Genomic DNA, 19,247 nt, shown 5'->3' on the forward strand with positions numbered 1-19,247 from the left:
TCATCCATCTACCATGTGTGCATAAAGTCCAAAAACTTCGTCACGCTGCAGCGTCCAATGCCGTCCGCGCCAAAACTCGCTCAAATCTACCATTCGGTGCGCCTCTGCTGTGCCTCTTCGAACAGCAGATACCGTTGAGACATGACGTGGGAAATTTTGTTTGGCTCTTATCTGTATACCTCAACATGTCGCATAAATATTGGCCTCTGCTTCCTTTCTTCCGTACAATTACCGCGCGATAAACCCATTGGTTGTTTCTCCAGTAATAAAATGATACTACCCAACAACTTCCCATGTATGTGCACTGCAGTGCACTGCTCCACTCAGACGGAGCTCCATCCATGTCTTCCTCTCTCTCTCTCTCTCTCTCTCTCTCTCTCTCTCTCTCTCTCTCTCTCTCTAACTCACTCCTCTTATAAACCCATCACCTCGATGCAAAGCGTAGCAAGACCACAAGCCACAACGCCAATGGCTTCAAGTGCCAAGAAGCGCTTCACCTCCTCCCCTCTCCTTCTCCTCTCACTACTCTTCTCTCTCCTCTCCCTCTCTTCCTCCTCCAACGTCACCTACGACCACCGCTCCCTCCTCATCGACGGCCGCCGCAAGCTCCTTATCTCCGCCTCCATCCACTATCCTCGAAGCGTCCCCGCCGTACTCCTTCCTGCATCTCTCTCTCTCTCCCTTTCTCTCTCCTCTCTCTCTAACTTGTTGATCGGGTTTCCTCTCAGATGTGGCCAGGACTCGTCGCAGCCGCCAAGGAAGGCGGCGTCGATTGCATCGAGACCTACGTCTTCTGGAACGGCCACGAGCTTTCTCCCGGCAATGTGAGTTCAAACTTCCTTTGGAATTACTAATCCACTCCCCTGCTTCCATTTCTTGATCTCGATCGGATTCTTTCTCTCTATCCCTTTCTTCTAGTATTACTTCGAGGATCGATTTGATTTGGTTAAGTTTGCGCAAATCGTCCGCGACGCTGGTTTGTATATGATCCTCCGCATCGGGCCGTTTGTCGCCGCCGAGTGGAACTTTGGGTTGGTTTATAGGTTGATATTTTCAATTTTTTGGTAGAGGGAGCTAGGTTCTGTGAATTTGTTTGTTTTTTTTTTGTGGTTATGCAGGGGGGTACCGGTTTGGCTGCATTATGTACCGGGAACCGTGTTCAGAACAAGCAGTGAACCTTTCAAGGTGTGGAGAATCTAGAAACTTGTCATCTTTGTGGTGTTCGTTGAAAACTTATGACATGGATTTGATAGCCGAGTTGGTTTATTGCTTCTTGGTTATAGAGTCATATGAAGAGCTTCACGACTTATGTAGTGCAAATGATGAAGAAAGAGAAGTTCTTCGCACCGCAGGGTGGCCATATCATCTTGGCTCAGGCAAGTGCATTAATCACGTTCTTTAATTGGAAATTCCACAGTTTGTAGAAGCCTAAGTCCTTGTAGTATTGTGGTTCTTGAAGACTCTCAATAATCGTGTATGTCGTTTATGACTGTTTACTGATCTCTTATTAGTGACAGAAAACTTTGTCCGGCATTAAATTTCTCAAGATATGCTCTCTTTTTCTTATATATATAACAAAATCATTTTGGACTTCGAATCGTGGCCATTATATCACCAGCTTGTCTGATGCACTGCAGATTGAAAATGAATATGGAGACATTGAAAGAGTCTATGGAGATGGAGGAAAACCGTATGCAATGTGGGCTGCCAGTATGGCTCTGTCCCAAGATACAGGTGTGCCTTGGATTATGTGTCAACAATATGATGCCCCCGATCCTGTGGTAAGTTTTCCAATGTGCTTTAGTTTAGTATGAGACTGGAAGTCGAAATTTGGGAACTTGGCCTTATATGTAGAAGATGGTTGATTTTGGAGAGAGAGCAAGAGGCCAAGAGCTAATGTTAGTTATTTTGAACAAAGATAATATGGACAGCTGCATTTCAACCAATAAATTTAATATATAAACTTTAGGCTCAATTCACAAGCCGAAAGTCCTAAAGATAAAGGATTAAGATATGATAGGAGTCAAACTGTGCCAATTATTTCTTGGCTGCCCCATAGTCCATAATTTGACAGTTTTGTTCTACAGACTACACCCTTGGTGGGGAAATTCTTCAAAGTCAATTTCATAAATTATAGTCTGTCTACAACAGTAGTGTCAATGTTCTAATTGAGTATACCCACAACAGCACTTACTTGCAATGCTATACATATGTAAGAATGTTTAGAAATTTCATGTTGCTACACAACGACTGCAACCTCTCATTGCATGCTTCAGGGTGATTCAGATTTTCAAAATCAAAGTCAACTGTAAAACTGAAGTTTTATTAATCATCTGTTGCTGATTAACTAGCATTTAAGACTCAAAATGTAATTTTATATGGACTTCAAGGTGTTAAGAATATAAAATATAAAACCACATTTCTTAACAATTTAAACTTTTAGAATAATTAGTGAGATAACATGGTAATAGAGCAGTGGTCTTGAGTTTGAATCTTACTAGATTTATTACTTAAAATATAAAACCTCTATCTATTTAAGTTAAATTTATTTTTTGTGCATCCCGAAGGAATAAGGGGAGAGTGTTAAAATATAAAATATAAAAATTATCATTCTCTAAGTATTTAACCTTTTAGAGAAGTTGGGAGGAGGATTAGAATATAAAATTAAAAAAAGATTATTCTTTAACGGTTTAAACTTTTAAAGTAGTTAGTGAGTTTAGCACAAAAAAAATTTCTTTTGTGAACGGAGATGCTGAAGGTACAATATTCTCATCAAAAGTCAAACTGCTGAAACTTGAGTGGTTTCATATTGATTTTGCCAAACTTCAGGTTACATCATTTAGCCAAAATCTTTTCCTTTTTCTTTCTTTTGCATTTTTCACTGATGCCCATATTTATATGTTAAGAGATCACCTTTAAACATTGTTCACTGAGTTCTATGGTATTATGCAGAGGTCAGATACAACTTTAGATCTGCTAACTGTTTCTTTTTTTTTTCCTAAATACCTAGATTAATACTTGCAATTCATTCTACTGCGATCAATTTGCACCAAATTCTCCAAACAAGCCAAAGATTTGGACAGAGAATTGGCCTGGATGGTAATTATATACATTTCCTTTGCTAACTCAAATTTCCAGATTAAGTCCTTGCTTAGTTATTTTTATTATGATAACATAGGATATCTTAATTAATGCTTATTGTTCCTATGCTTCATGAACTGATAATCTAATATCTTACTTCATAACTGAGGTAGAATTTCAATTAATAAGTTGGTAAAGTACCTTAGCTCTGTAATAAGTATCCTTTCAAGGTTTTGAATTTGACAGATTTCCTCAGAAGAAAATTTAATTTAATATCAGAACTTTAAATTTGGCTGACTAATTCAAGTATGTAGGCTTTTACAAGTTTTATGTGTTTGATTGCCACCTCTCTGTACTTTCTTTCTTTTGTGCACCATAAACAATTCACTAACTTTCCTTTCATGTGTCTGGGAAGATAAATCTTTTTGTGCCTCTTCTTTTTCTGTCAACCTGCACTCCGCCTTTCACCCCTAATCCCTGCAGTTCCAACTGCTCTCTTTCTCTTAAAGCACTTCAATAACTAACTTGAACTTGATTGTAAATCCTTAAGAGTTAAGAGTGCTCTGTCCTGTAATTTTTATAACTGTTGCTTCTCTTTTTATTTTATTTTCTGTTCTATATCTTTAGTTCCATAATTTCTAGAAAATTTGAGGGTTTTAGGTGACTCCATATCTGACCTAGTTCTGTGAATCCAATTTCAATTATAGCCAGCATGACTCTGTAACTTCTGGTACTATAGTGACAGAGGCATCCAAAGTGTGAATGTGTCACAATGGAAAGCTTAAACTTTTTATGTCAGATTTATGTATATTAATTTTAAGGTCCTATTTTCTTCATAATCCTTGCTATGTTTTGATTCTTTAATCTTGCTACCAGGTTTCAAACTTTTGGGGCTACAAATCCACATCGACCACCTGAAGATATTGCATTTTCTGTTGCTCGGTTTTTCCAGAAAGGCGGCAGTGTTCAGAATTATTATATGGTATACTTTTTTGACTACTGATAAAATTTTGGTGTATAGAGGTGCCCCTTGGTATAAAAATCTTATCTTTAATAAATATCCTTTTGTAAGTATCATGGTGGAACAAACTTTGGTCGCACTTCTGGGGGACCCTTTATTACAACAAGCTATGATTATGATGCACCAATTGATGAATATGGTAGTACTCTCTTTCTCCTTTTCTGGATGTTATTTTTTCTATCCTTAGTAAATTAATAATTTGATTTCAGGCTTGATCAGGCTTCCAAAATGGGCACACCTGAAAGAGCTTCATAAATCTATTAAATTATGCGAGCAAGCATTATTGTATGGCGAGTCAAAACAACTTTCATTTGGTCCTCTTCAAGAGGTGAACTTGTTTTCTACACTTAATATCAACTCCTCAGCAAGTCTACAAGAAACCACATGTAACATATCTTCTTTTTTCATATATATAGTTCTGATTTTAATCTTGTTCTATGTTATGCCTTCATTTTATGTAGAACCACTAACTTATGTACTTATGGTGATTTAAAAGATATTTGTATTTTTGTCGACCTTCCGGTTTTGGTGATTGCAATTTATGAAGGACACAATAGGAACTCAACAACAAATAGAGCATTTCAGTATTCCTCTTCTGTGCTCATTCATCTTACTGCCTCCATTGTGCTCCCTTGAGTCCATTAGAGATTTAGCATTTATATCTTAGTCTACATTCTGTTGTACCTCTCTTTATAGATTATTTTATGTCCTTTTTTTTTTACGCATATTATTCTCTGCCGGATCAAGCTCTTCTCATGCTGTTTTCATTTGTTATTTGCTTGTGCAGGCCAATGTTTACACAGATTCCTCAGGAGGGTGTGCCGCATTCCTTGCTAACATGGATGAAAAAGAGGACAAATTGATCGTTTTCCAGAACAAATCATATAATCTTCCTGCCTGGTCAGTTAGTATCTTGCCAGATTGCAAGAACGTGGTATTCAATACTGCAAAGGTGTCTCTACTGCTCTTGTTTTCCTTTTCATCTGTAGCACTGTCAATACTTTATATGCATTGCTTTCTTTGGCTATTAGTTATCCCAAGATGGGAGAATAGTTGCAGTCTCTACATTTTTGTTGTTTTGCCTTTGTAAATCAAATTGAACCTTCAAGTGATTAGCATCTTGATTAGTATGTTGCACAAGAATGTCTCTTAAAGTAAGACCTATTAAATAACCAGTTGACCTAATGGTGGTTTTATCTTTTATATGTAAACGTCGGTCAGCTTTCATCAGTCATCCCTTCATACTAGTGTCAACATATCCCCTCAATTTTGGGTTTGAGACATTTTCATAGGCTTAAGAACTATTTGTAAAAATTGGACTTGACTAAAATGGGCGGAGGGGTTTTTTATTTAATTGACAAGGAAATTGAACTCAAGATCTCCTTGCTCTGGTACTATGTTAGATAGCCGATTGACCTAAAAAGCTTAAGGTATTAGAAAACAACAGTTTTTTTATCTTTTATATTTTAACAAAAACAGTTAAGGTGATCTGGGGTCATGATAAACTTGCAATCATTGATCTAATCAGCTGTCAGACCATTCAGTTTGCTTGCTCATGGACAAGAAAGTCCTCTATAGATATAAGCTTAGTTATTACTCATTAGCTTATCATAAAATCTGCATGTGTACATAGATAATACGCTTTTCATTTACAGATTTGTAGACGGCACAGTCTGAAGAGAAATCGTGTCTCATAAGTCATAACAACTAGCCGGCTAGCAGCTGACACAATTAGATATGATAAGAATTATTTTGCTATATTAATCATGTTTTTCTCAGACTATTGTTAAAGTTTTTCTTTTCGGGTGGACGATAATGTGGAACCACTCTCTATAGGTCCAATCACAAACTTCTGCAATTGAGATGGTACCAGAAAATTTGCAGACAGCAGTAGGTGTTCAACAGAAAGGTTCTTCATCTCTTCTGTGGAGCATCTTCGTCGAGAAGGCTGGTATTTGGGGTGAACCTGACTTTGTGAAAGATGGATTTGTAGATCATATTAATACCACCAAAGACTCCAGTGATTATCTTTGGTACACAACAAGGTCAGTCTAGCTCTGGGAAGCGTATCTATCCTTCAATTTGTTTAGTTTGTCGTAGTGATTATCATATTAGTCTAATTTCTGAGTAAACCATGGAAGTATATTTCAAGGATAATGTTACCGGGGAAATATTAGTATTATTATGTTTATGCAAAGGCGAAGCTATTCAAATCAACAATCACAGGATAGAGATAGACGAGAATAACATGGTGCAAGCAAACCAAATATAACCAACACAACTAAACGGTCTACTATAATAAAACATAGTACATGTGGAGATAAATCACTCAAACCTCAATTCCAAATCAACGATAGTCTCACTCTAACATAAAAGATAGCATCCAAATAGGAAGAATAAACTATCCTTGAGCAAGACGATCCCCTCACAATTATTAGACAAAAAGTAATAAGATTTGGTAGAGAAGATACCAAATGAAGAGATAAATCCAATCCAAGAGCCCTTTCTTGGGACCTATTCGGCAATCTTTCACCTCTATCTTCTCTATTTCGTGATGTTGTAATGTTTCTAAACCCTAGAAAGATTTGAAGGGTATAAATATCTTTGCAAATAAGCCTTCAAGTCATAGCAGATTCATCAGGTCATTTAAATGCCCTCAGGGTCGTGCAAAGCTCATGGCAACTATCTAGTTCCTCTGGAATTGTTTGAACTCGTTTGTGCACCGAAACACGGACAATTCTGTGTGTCCATGCAAACAATCGAATGGCCGTTTGAATGGCCTTGCTGGTCAGTTCAGTCTAAATAATCTAATCCTCATGATAATTAGACTATTTAGTATACCGGCAAGTGAAAAGAAAATCTAAATAGATACATTTTATATACATATCTTCTTGTACATCCATTAAGTTTTGAGACTTGCATATTCTCACAGCTTTCTTTGCTATAAATAGAAACTATGTAATCCTGAGAGGCTGTTTACAAGAGCATACTATTCAGGTGCAAAAATACAGTGATTTTACAATTACACTGAGAGACTAATAGTTGGCTTTGAATTATTTTTACAAACCCCAGTTTGCGTGTTGATGAAAGTGAAAAATTCTTGAGTGATGGAACCCATCCAATTCTCAAGGTTGAATCAAAAGGCCACGCTGTCCATGTTTTCTTAAATCAGAGACTTCAAGGTTAGTTCTTTACTCTTCCTTTATGTGTACCTAAATGAAATACTGGCACGAACTACGTGTGGTATCTACTTTGTGAATCTTGTTTGTTTTCTGTCACAAAATCTTACAATTCAAATTAGTCTGGTTTTGCATAAAGGACATACTAAATGGAGTGTCAGAGTTCTCTCTGTTGTAAATAGAATTCAACATCATCCTTTTCATAATGTTTTTTCATTGTGTCATTTGTGTAGGTGCCACGACTTCTCCTTTTATGCGTAAAGGAGCAGATCATCATGCTCTTGCTCTTACAATTATTAACTCATTAATTACTCTAAAATGTTAAGCCGTTAGAGAACAACATTTTTTTTGTATTTTGTATTCTAACACTTGAATAAAAAGAGGGATGAGAATGATGGCACTAGAGTTGGTGGCTCCTTCGTGATTGTTAGCTATGATTTTGGTGATATCCCAGAGAAAGATCTTGATGTGCATGTGAATGGTGATAATTGCTTCCTCTATTGAAGAGAATGGTGTGCAGAAGTTGCTTACTTTTGAACTTGAGATATTTTGATATATCCAGGAAGCTGATTTAACTTAAATAAGTGGAGATTTGATATTTTTAAATGATAGATAGATTTGACAGTCTTCGAACTCGGGATCTCTATTATCATATCATATTAACTCACTAATTACTTTAAAAGCTTAAACTGGTTGAGAACAATGGTTTTTATATTTTTATACTCAAACACTAGTAATTGCCTAATTGTGAAATGTTATTTTACCTTGAAATTGATACTTAGAGGATTCTACTTAGTGAATCTAACTGGAATCACATCAACACTTGGCAACCAAGTCCTTACAACTTATTTCAGTTTACAACCTATATATGAATATGGCATAAGCTAGAGGGCCTCATTACTTCTCAAGCACTTGCATCTTAGCTTCATGCAATGGTTTCATCCAAGATAATGGAGACTGATTACCGTACCGCACGGGCTTTTCGATTTTATAGCACAACTAGCTTTAAAATGTCATTTGGTGATTGCCTTTCCCTAGCATAAGTTGAGCATGCCAAATGTGTCAGCATTGCATAAGAACCCAATAAGGACTTTGATTAATTAATTTTTCCTTCATTCCTGTAAAGCTTCCATCTCTCACTGATATTGTTTTAGGATTATGAAATACGCATCCTGAACCTTATGTTATAAATTAAGATGAATTTAAAAGATCTGGAACATATTCTTGTTTATGCATATGTTAAAATAAAGATTAAACATGCCGGAGTCATCATAACACTGCATAGGACTAATGCTTATTTGTTCCAGTTATCCTTTCTTTTATATGTGCTCGCAAGATACAGAATTACCTTTACTAGAAGTACTATATGTTATGTTACTAATATTTTTGTATGTGAATCCTTATGATTATGCTGCTTGTCCTAAAACTTTCATTTTAGCCAGTGCATCCGGAAGTGGCTCCAATTCTACTTTCACGCTTGAAACTCCAATTCACTTGGGGCCAGGAAAGAATGAACTTGCTTTTCTAAGCATGACGGTCGGCTTGCAAGTAAGTAGTTATGCATTATAAAGCAGTTATTAATCAGATATTGAAGTTTCTAGCCATATTTGTTTATATGAATAAGAACTAGATACCGGTCTATGTTCATTGCTTTGCAGACAGAAATAAGATTTCATATCCCATTCCAGCAATTTAGGAACGAAAAGAAATATTAGGATTCATAATTACAATTTATTACTATTGAGCTAATATTCTACTGTTTTGGTACATTTAATTGGATTCATTATATTTGCCTTTAACTACTTACTCTATGATAGTAATTGTTAGCGGTAATTTTGCCCTCATGCTAGGAAGACTGTTATTGTTTAATGAGGATTTTCATGTTCCCCTTTTGTTTCTGAAGAATGCAGGACCATTTTATGAATGGGTAGGAGCAGGATTAACAAGTGTCAAGATTTCTGGATTGAAAAATGGGACCATGGACTTGTCTTCAAATAAATGGGTTTACAAGGTATGTTAGATTGAAGTATGAGTTTTCTTTCCTGACATGAGTTTGTCTATAAAATATGATGGTACCTTGCTTGATGGATCCGTTAACTTCTTCTATAGCTCTTTTGGTCTTTTGAGTTTTGGCATTATGATGGAAGATTAAGCTAGTTCTTTTAACTTCTAGATTGAGACTTATTCTTCTTTGCAGAGCTTTGGCAATGAAAATCAAAGCAAGCATATTATATTGTTATTTAACCTGTGTTAATTTAATGCATGTCATGATAGATTGGATTGCAAGGGGAACATCATAGTATATTCAAGTCAGATGGGCAAAATGATGTAAAGTGGACACCAAAATCTGAGCCGCCAAAGAATCAACCTCTGACCTGGTACAAGGTGATATTCTCATGGGAGATTAGTTTGGTTCTCTAAATAAGTTTGAATTAGTAACCACCTTAGATCACCAATTGTCATATGAAAGGAATGGTTCAAGGTGAAGATCAGAAAGAGAACTTCCCCATGCCTGTCCAAATGTATTGGTTTGGCAGGCCTCTTTCTTCTACTTGCAGTAGTTTGTGATTTTGTTCAATCTTTCACTTTGTCACAGTTGTATGTGAATTTTGTCTTTCTGACATCTAATAAAAAATGATGTGGATTGGGATGTTCTTTCCTTGGAAAGCCCTCTCATCTCTAAAGGTGAATTTTTTATTGATTGCAAGTATCGGGGTATTTTGCAGGTAATTGTAGATCCTCCAAAAGGAATTGATCCAGTTGGGCTTGACATGCAATCAATGGGTAAAGGCCAGGCTTGGCTAAATGGAAATGCTATCGGAAGATATTGGCCCATAACTAGTTCCTTATATGATAAATGTACCTCGAGTTGTAATTACAAGGGAAAGTTCTTCCCAGACAAATGCAGGACAGGATGTGGAGAACCAACTCAGAGATGGTAACTAACCTTAGAAATGTCTACTTGACAATCATGGTGTTGAAAATATTTTTTCATAACAATCTGCTCAAAATTGGGCAGGAAGTTTCAATTTCCCTTTCAATTCTTCATTACATATCAATCATGCTTTTATTTCTTCAAATTTTTTTATTCTTTCCATTGAACTATTTCATTGCATAATAGTCATTCTGAATTATTACCGGTGTATTTAGCTATGCATGACTTCAAATAATTGACTAATGGATTATAGTTTTATATGTTTTCTTTGTGGATCAGGTACCATGTCCCAAGATCTTGGTTTCAACCGTCAGGAAACACTCTTGTTATTTTTGAAGAAAAAGGTGGAGACCCTACAAAGATAACGTTTTCAAGAAGACGTGTGACAAATGTCTGTGGCTTTGTATCAGAGGACTATCCTTCCAAGGACCTAGAGTCCTGGGATAAGAACATCACAAATACTGACGGAGATGCAGCAGAACTGCACTTGATGTGCCCAGAGGGCAGTATTATATCTTCCATTCAATTTGCAAGCTTTGGCAACCCTAATGGAACATGTAGATCCTACCGCCGAGGAAGCTGCCATCATCCCAACTCTATTTCTGTAGTTGAAAAGGTAATGGTTATATCTATGCTGAATATTCTTGAAAACAAACTGTAACGTGCCTTAATCCCAAACTATCATCTTAAAAGTGAATTTAATTATGTCCAGGAATTATTTTCCACTAAAGTAACACTCCAAGTGATTAAAAACTTTAACCCAAAACATGGTGATATTACATGCCTTCACCAATAGCTTCCTTACCAAAAGAACTGTTTACAAAGTAAACTTTAGTATTTCTGGAATATTCTCTCATCAAATAATGTTTGCTTTCTGTACGGCAGGCCTGTCTGCATGTAAGTAGCTGTGCTGTTTCACTATCCAAAGAGAACTTTGAAAGAGATTTATGCCCTGGCATGACTAAATCACTTGCTATTGAAGCAGTCTGCGGTTAGTTGCTTGATGGAGTTTGCTAAGTCTCTCAGTTCTATAATTCAAACCATCACTTGGCGTCTTTTTCATAATAATTTTTGTTAGGCGCATCAAATACTCTATAGAGGCAGGGAGCTCATCACTAAATTTAATCTTCATAGGCACACAGTTGCGTACAAACTGGTAGTGACCCGTCAATTTTTTTTTATTGATGTACTATCTTGTAGTAATTTTCAATTATCTGGATATTTCTCGTCCTTTTTCAAGATTCAGACGCAATCTTCTAATTCTATTTTATCTGTATGTTTCTACTCTATATGAAGCTTTTCCCTATCTATTCCTTGCACAACTTATTGTCTCCTACTGTATTGAATGGAGGTGAATAAATAGACAGACGATTTATCATTGAAGTCCATGGGGACGTTCTTCTGAACCTCCCAGGATTTGTTTTAAGCTGTAGGAACATGTACTCTGGGATTTCTTCTGCACCTCTCAGGAGGGCTCAGCTAATGGATGGTTCTGGGTTGGAATCACATCGTAGTGACAAAGAGGCAAGAACTGATACCCGTGAGGCCGTGACAGCTCCATTCTTGTTTGCTGTTTTCCTTCAAGGTTTTGCTAATGACTAAGTATTTCTCAACCACTCACCTACCGCTTCTCATTGATGTGATGCGGAGGCCAATGCAGTAACTACCACAATCAATTTTATTCATCTACAAAATGTAATTTATAAGAATTTGGAATAATTTCAAGTTCTTATATATTGAAAATGTATTCTTGATCACCAATAAGCTTCTTTGGAGAATACGGAGTAGCTTATTGGTCTATAATGGCGGGTTACAATTAACAAGCCAGGAGCCACCCATCACCCATGTCTTGCCCTCTTCCAAGGAGTTTGTTCCAAGGAAAGTGTTGGAACCTTGGGTAACTCTATAATTGATCACTTTGTCGTCCTCTATATACATATTTGAAGACTTTTGAAGTCTATGCATCAAAGAGGCTATATCGAATGGAGCAGGGCATTTTGGAGTTGGAGGAATGGAGGCATGGTACCTACTTGGTGGCCTTGGTTTTGAGCTTCTTGGTATACTAAAATAGTTCTATGCACCCTATTGGGGAGTAAAGAAGGTGCCTGGTCCTCCCACTGCTCCACTCGTAGGGCATTTATTATGGACCAGATGTACTCAGTACCATGGCCAAGACTTACGATCCAATCTTCAGGTATATCAATACCACATTCCCTTATAACCTCTATAGATTGGTACATTTGTCATATTACAAGTAACATTATACTTTAGGACTAAATATGTTTCTCATTTTTGTGATAAGATCGAATTGCTAATTTATTTGTCCTATAATGCCCTATTATATTTAATACGTCCATTATCTGATTCATATGTTTATCCATCTTGATCCGTTATAGTTCATATATCTGTTTGTTATCTCTACTTCTATTTTGTTTCCGGGAAGGAGTGGATGGGAATAATAATTTTTACCTGTATGAAATGATCATTTTTTTTTCTTCTATAATGCATGTAATTAATTTATGTTCCAATTTATTCGAGCTAAGCTCGACTTATTTGCCACCACAAGCTGTTTCCTTTCAGGTTCCACATGGGAGGGCAGCCAATAGTAATTGTTGCAGACCCAGGACCATGCAAAGAGTCGCAATTAAAAAGATTTGAGGCCATGACCAATGGAAGCCTGCACCAAAAGGGCCTCTTCCTTGCATGCATGGTACTAAACAAAATATACACATTAATACTACCTGGCAAACAAAACAAACTCGGAGCTTGTTAGAATATTTATAAAACATAGAAACCATCGTGTTTTCTGATAACTTGAGCTCTATATTTTTGGCGTTAATGAACAAGGTTGCATGTTTGTTTTGTTTACTCTTACTCTCTCATCACTTCTCTACTTGATCTCCAAACATCCAGAAGTGGAGAAGAAGCTGCACCACAAGTTCCCCTATCTTGATCAGGCAAGCCCCACCTCAATCTACTAGCTAGGTTCATCTAGTTCTCATCTGAGTTCGTCTTATGGCATGCATCATTTAAAAGTATGAAAAGAACATTAATATATATATATATATATATATATATATATATATATATATAAGATTTTAAAAAATGGTTTGTACCATGTAGCTGCACACTTGCACATTATGTCACATTGATTCCTTAAATTATGGACTGGAGTTTTGGAGTTTGGAGTAGATATGAATGAATTTATTGATGAATCACGTCGTATGGCACCTTGGCTTGGCCAGCAACAGGGGTACTTAATTTTGCTAAAGATCCCAAGAACTTCCCAGATCCCAGGCCACTGCACGAGATCAAAGTTATCCTTCGTCCCCTTCGGCACTGCTCTTTACTTTTAAGCATGCATGGCGTCAAGTTTCGGACCATCATGAGATGGCGCTCTACCTAACTAGGTCATGCATTTCTTTTTAAAGATTGGTTGAGTTTGGAAGTCTTCTTTGTTTTGTGTTGGTTTATATTTTAATTTCATTGCATTGTGAAACGCATTAAGATACTGTACATGAAGTGTTAGATGAGAAACCATTATAAATAAATAAAATCTTGGATATTTTCTCTTTTAATGTCTTTCTTTCCATCAACGATTAAGAGCATGTATTTTAACAGTTATTTAAGTAAATGTCAAGATCCTAACTTGGCACTTATAAACGATATGTTGATATTGCACTCTTCTTTTTCAGCACATTAAAAAAAATGGCCTCCTAATGAATTTGTGTAGGGCGTATTATGGTAATTTTCTCTATTGAGAATAAAATTATCATAAGACATATATATATATATATATATATATATCAGAGAAAATGAGAACCGTTGAATATGCGTGCATTAATTCACTGTTCTCACTTGCACATCATTTGGGTGGTGAACCGACCGAATCATGAGCTTGAAATTTAGAATAGTTTTATATCATTGTCATAATTTAGAGGAACGGCCCAGATCGGTCGGCGTAAATGCGTATCGGCGGCGTTCGTTACTGAGTCCGTTCTCTTTCAAACCCCCCCCCCTCTCTCTCTCTCTCTCTCGCTCTCACTCGACAAACGAATCAATTGCCGAAGGAGACATCAAATCTTCCGATCCCGTACAACTTTCTTGAAGACATCTCAACAACAATTTGGATTCTTCCTGCTATTTCCTGGTCAGTTCTTTGTCAATACTTCCCAATCTCAATGTCAGGGTAAAATAATTTTAACAATAAAATTACCCAGTTGCATCTCTCCCTAATCAACTGGAGAACCGAGTGTACTTTCTCAACAACAAAAATAATAATAATAATAATAATTCTCAGGCTTATTTCTTCTCTGTGATCCGATTCTTATGAGAAATTTTGATTTTGTTTTTATGTTTTGGCTTGGATGGTGTTCAATCTGCAATATTTGAGCCTGCCTTTTACGTTATATTGCAGAAGCTAAGTGACAACTTTCAGTTGGTTCGATGGGAAACGTTGTTAGTTCATTGGTATCAGGCTTCATTAAAGTTCTTGGTGACTTGTTTGGAGCACCACTAGACTTTCTTTCTGGCAAATCTTGCAGGTATTGCAGAGGCACTGCATTATATGACTCATTTTAAAAGTCGGGGAGTTTTAAAGGCGTCTCCTCCTTTTTGCTACTCATTTCTTCTTAGTTAGATAGTGTCACAATCTTTTGCAAAATTAAAATTTGGTAAGAAATGCTTGATCGATACATGCTTCCTTTAGTTACAAGCCACTCCATATACATCTAATTGCTGTGCCAGATTTGTGTCTTATAATTGCAGTTGAATTATTTGTTACGAATAGATTCTGGATTTGACCACAAATTTAGACAAATTCCTCAGTCGTATTATTCTTTTGCATTTATCCCCAGTTCAGCTTGTGGTTCAACATGGGATCTAATTTGCTATATAGAGAATTTTTGTGTTGCGAATCTTTTGAAGATGGTTGCTGTATTGGCTCTCTTATATATCGGTAAGTTTGTATGTAATGTGCTCAGAGCTCCCAGTCTTGATCTCTGCTTTATTTGGGCTCATTTCTTTTTCTTTTCCTTTCCTACAATATGCAGTGCTATTATTCTTCTACCTTCTGTACAAAATTGGTATTTGTGATTGTATCGGTAGAGGTATGTGCAGAGTGCTATGGGCATGTTTGACATCATGTTTCTCTGCCTGTGAGTATGGCTGCATGTTTGTCTGGTTTAAACTGAGGAATGTGAAAAGGGCGAGAGAAGATCGAATTAGAGATATCGAAGACTACTATTTAAGTTCAAGCGAAGATGATTTGGAAGAGAGTATATCATATGAGCACATTCCAAGATCAGTAAAATGCAGGAGATCTCTTTCTCAAAGATCAAGGGATCGGAGGAAGATTTACATGGAGAGTTCTCTAAGGCCTCGGAGTCGTAGAATTAGAGTTGGGATTAGTAGGCATGCAATTTACATGAATGAGACAGACCCAAGAAGGCATCATAGACATGCACTCCATAACATTAAGGTGACTCACACATCAAGGTTTGTCCAGAAATCTAATGTGAAGCGGATTAATTATAGAAGGTAGTTAGGATGAATTTTGCTTTATAATATGAGAGTGTCAATTTTGAAGGTCAGATTGAAGGATGCCAACTTCGCCTGTAATTTTATTTATGTAAATCTTGGCTGCTCAATGATTATACATCGCAGATCATTTTTTGATCGTAAGTGTGAAGTCCATTAATTTCTGATGTAAAAATATATTGTCTCTTCATCAAGATGGTTCTGTTGACGATTGCAGTTAATATTGTTGCTGCTGATATATGAGGTAGTCCAGAACTAGTTCTATTTTCTGAAGGGAACCATTACTGATGCACATTTCATTGTATTCTTTCTAGTAGTAGAGCCTTTTCTATTTCATATCCAGCATCTTCAATCTTGCTTGAACTAAAATTGATTGCTGAGCAGTCCACTTCATTGAGTACTGTGTTTTTTCTGTTCATGTTGATCAGTTTCAATCTCTCACTCCTTTTTTCTGGTGGTTGCATTTCATAATGATATGGAACAAGGGGACAAAGTAGCTTTCAAGCAACTAAAGCATTTCTCCTAACTCTTAAACAATATCTAGGATCTCTGACCTTAGGTTTACCAGCTGTCCCATTAGCTTGTTCCTTCTGATATGTTTATGGCTTCATTATTATTTGGACCACAACTTTATTTTATTTTTTAATGTGTCTCAACTGATTCTTTGGGGGAGGATTAGATAGCTCCCTAATCTGATACCCAAAAATCTCTGAAAAAATTAAGTCAGTAGAACCACTGAAACATGAACTGATATTAGACAAGACTATTAGAAGTCTGGTTTGCTGTTTTCGCCGATCCAATTTCTTAGATTATATAAGTTTGCTCATTTAAGTTAGTATGAAATAATGGTGTGAGTTGCTCATAAGAAAATACAATTATTTCTTGCAAGAAATAGCATGCTATCTGTTAGGTTTGGGTTCTAAGAAATGTCATGATATGTGTTTACAAACATTAGGACTTGTGTTCTTTTGCCTCCCATTAATTATATTGATTAGTTGGGAAAACATATAAGAAAACTAATAATAGATCATCTCTCACTGGAGATACAACCTCTCATTCACAAAATTCCTATAATCCTCTCAAACTTTTTTGTTAAACATTCAAAAATCTTTTCTTGTTATTGCTGCTGAGTTGATTATCGAGCTATATCGATTTTTATTAGATTGGCATTGATGTCTTTTTCTTCCATCGCCTGCCGACATTGTCGAGAAAAATCATAATAGAGTTGAGAATCCCTAATAGTAATGTGAAATGAGACTGAAAAATCTCAACAAATCTATGGTCTACAATTGCTTTTGATCTTTTTAGTCAGCCAACCAGCTAGATTTGCTCAATGTCGTCAGAATTGTACTAAATCATTGTCATCAGCCTTGGAATTTTCTTCATATTGTAACAGATTAGATGCAAGTCTATGGCCCTAATTCCAAATTCAAAAATGTTTGCAATGTAGAAGACAAGAACAAATCTATCAAGACTTGAACAGAAGCTTTGAAAGAATTAGCTGTTGATCCTAATCCCCTATTAATGGCTGTCTAATGACTTCCCATGCTTTTGTTTGTTGCATGTACTACGTTGTCAGCAGTCGTACCAATAACATTGCACACTGATGACATCTGCAGCAGTGCAACATTGAATTGGTGTATGTGTAGTAATTCCTATTGCTAAGATTTCTCTTCTTCTTCTTCTTCTTTTTACTGATGAGAAGTCAGTGTGCTAAATGGATTGGATCTTTTTCAGAGTACAAGGTTTAAATGAGTTTCATCGTCTACCTAACACTATGATTGCACTTCATACAGTTACATACATTCGATGACTTTGATTACATTTAAAAGTAAATATAAAGAGTCGGTATGATTGAAACTTATATGATCAAAGCCGTCAAGGGGAGACAGCCCTATCGACTATGCTACAATGTGAATTTTGCTAAGTACTCCCTAGCTCACTTGTTGTAATAAGAAATTAACCCCAAGGCATGGGCTTAGTACCACACAATAAATAACAATATCCAACACCACTCAGGATGGTAGCACTCTCACTATTTATGTGGGAAGAGTTATAGTACAGTAGATGTCTTATTTTGTTATCAAACTTATATTAATGGTGCTATTTTTGGGTTTTGGAGGGGGTGGGGGATGCCTTTGTTCCAAGAGATAAGTATCCAAGGTTTTCTGATGTGGCAACAACTTCCAGTGTTTGTCTATTTTAAATCCTTAAAATTTAATATAAATCTACACGTATTCTACTAACCATGATTACAAAATCTAAATATAAGTAGCTTTTTATTTAATAATTTACTTATATATTTTAAATTTTTATATAAATTATTGATCCGAAAAGCTACTTATATTTAGAAAGCGCAGTCTTAATGTACATCTAATTTAGTATTTAAAATTAAAAATATGTTAGATGTGTTAAAAAAGAAAAAAAAATTAAGAAGGACTAGTTTGGATAAATTAAAAAATAAAAATAAATAAAAAGCTCACAAATTTCATCTCATTTTCCTGTCACAACATGTCGGCTAAAAGCGACCCCCCAACTGTATGCATTATGTACTACTACTCTACTAGACCTTCTCTTTCACGTGAGCTCATGTTTCCTTTTAGCTGAACCTTCTCACCTCCCTAAACTAATCATCTCCACATAATCCATATACTTATTTATATATATATATATATATATATATATATATATATAGAGAGAGAGAGAGAGAGAGAGAGAGAGAGAGAGAGAGAGAGAGAGAGAGAGAGAGAGAGAGAAGTGGGCTGCCAACAAGATAAGATTGAGAATAAAAATCTAATAAAACTATAGAGAAAAACTAAGGATAGTAGTCACAAATGATTAAGGAGCTCATAGGATTCGATTCTTTCTATGAATGCATGGGTTGATATTTAATAAATGTATTCATTTAATCTATACGTTAAGAAATTATACCTGATATCTTGGGGTTTGGAATAAGATCTGAATGTTTTGGGAAGCTAAACTTAGCTTATAAGTGTTAATAATATGTTAACCAAGTGAAGGATGACGTGGTTGGTAAAGTCGTATAAATGCTTTAATTGACTGGCTTCACTTAATAATAACATGGACCCTCTTCCAGGTAATGTACGATTTAACAGTAGCAATTGATGTTTGTTATTTATTTCCCAAAGGATATTTTCTTGGAGAAATTACATTTTGCACCCTGCATTCGTAAATTTACTACTCATACCCTTCATATTTTTAGATATTATTTTTGAGAATTTAGGAGTTTTTGGAATAAAATTTAATAATGTATCCCGATTTCCGAACCCCCACGCTTGAATCAAATAAGTTAATCATTTAATTATCTCTATAAAAATATGCTCTAATTTAATAAATCATAAAAAATCTAATATTTGCAACTTATAGTTTGGACTGCAACTTAAATTTAAATTTAAGTTTAAATCTTTTTCTTTTCTTTTTTTTTTTTTTGCTTTTTAATATGCTACTCATCATGTACAGTTACTCTGTTAGC

General features: G+C 35.8%; 1 protein-coding gene across 6 annotated transcripts; it reads left to right on the forward strand.

Annotated features, from left to right (window-relative positions):
* Window positions 1-302: 302 nt before the first annotated feature.
* LOC140792241 (beta-galactosidase 3) lies at window positions 303-13,794 on the forward strand. 6 transcript variants are annotated; one of them, XM_073143104.1, is made up of 22 exons: window positions 303-651; window positions 729-824; window positions 919-1,031; window positions 1,119-1,185; window positions 1,284-1,376; window positions 1,638-1,781; window positions 3,011-3,099; window positions 3,958-4,063; window positions 4,154-4,241; window positions 4,312-4,430; window positions 4,890-5,054; window positions 5,939-6,147; window positions 7,175-7,284; window positions 8,720-8,829; window positions 9,185-9,292; window positions 9,556-9,666; window positions 10,008-10,219; window positions 10,496-10,832; window positions 11,102-12,410; window positions 12,797-12,926; window positions 13,130-13,173; window positions 13,462-13,794. In XM_073143104.1, the coding sequence occupies exons 1-19, from the start codon at window positions 433-435 to the stop codon at window positions 11,210-11,212; spliced, it is 2,607 nt and encodes an 868-aa protein (XP_072999205.1). In that variant the 5' UTR covers window positions 303-432; the 3' UTR covers window positions 11,213-12,410; window positions 12,797-12,926; window positions 13,130-13,173; window positions 13,462-13,794. The 6 variants fall into 6 exon arrangements, with proteins under 6 accessions (XP_072999205.1, XP_072999203.1, XP_072999204.1 ...); XM_073143102.1 differs by having other exon boundaries at window positions 12,797-13,173; XM_073143103.1 differs by having other exon boundaries at window positions 13,130-13,794.
* Window positions 13,795-19,247: the final 5,453 nt, after the last annotated feature.

This window comes from Typha latifolia, chromosome 7 (assembly GCF_019914945.1).
Source record: "Typha latifolia isolate L0001 chromosome 7, TyphaL0001v2, whole genome shotgun sequence".
Lineage (NCBI taxonomy): Eukaryota > Viridiplantae > Streptophyta > Magnoliopsida > Poales > Typhaceae > Typha > Typha latifolia.

Coding starts and splice junctions, on each gene's coding strand:
- LOC140792241 (XM_073143101.1), top strand. CDS start 433: ATGCAAAGCGTAGCAAGACCACAAGCCACAACGCCAATGGCTTCAAGT. Junction 4,242..4,311: donor TGCACCAATTGATGAATATG/GTAGTACTCTCT, acceptor ATTTGATTTCAG/GCTTGATCAGGCTTCCAAAA. Junction 5,055..5,938: donor TGGTATTCAATACTGCAAAG/GTGTCTCTACTG, acceptor CACTCTCTATAG/GTCCAATCACAAACTTCTGC.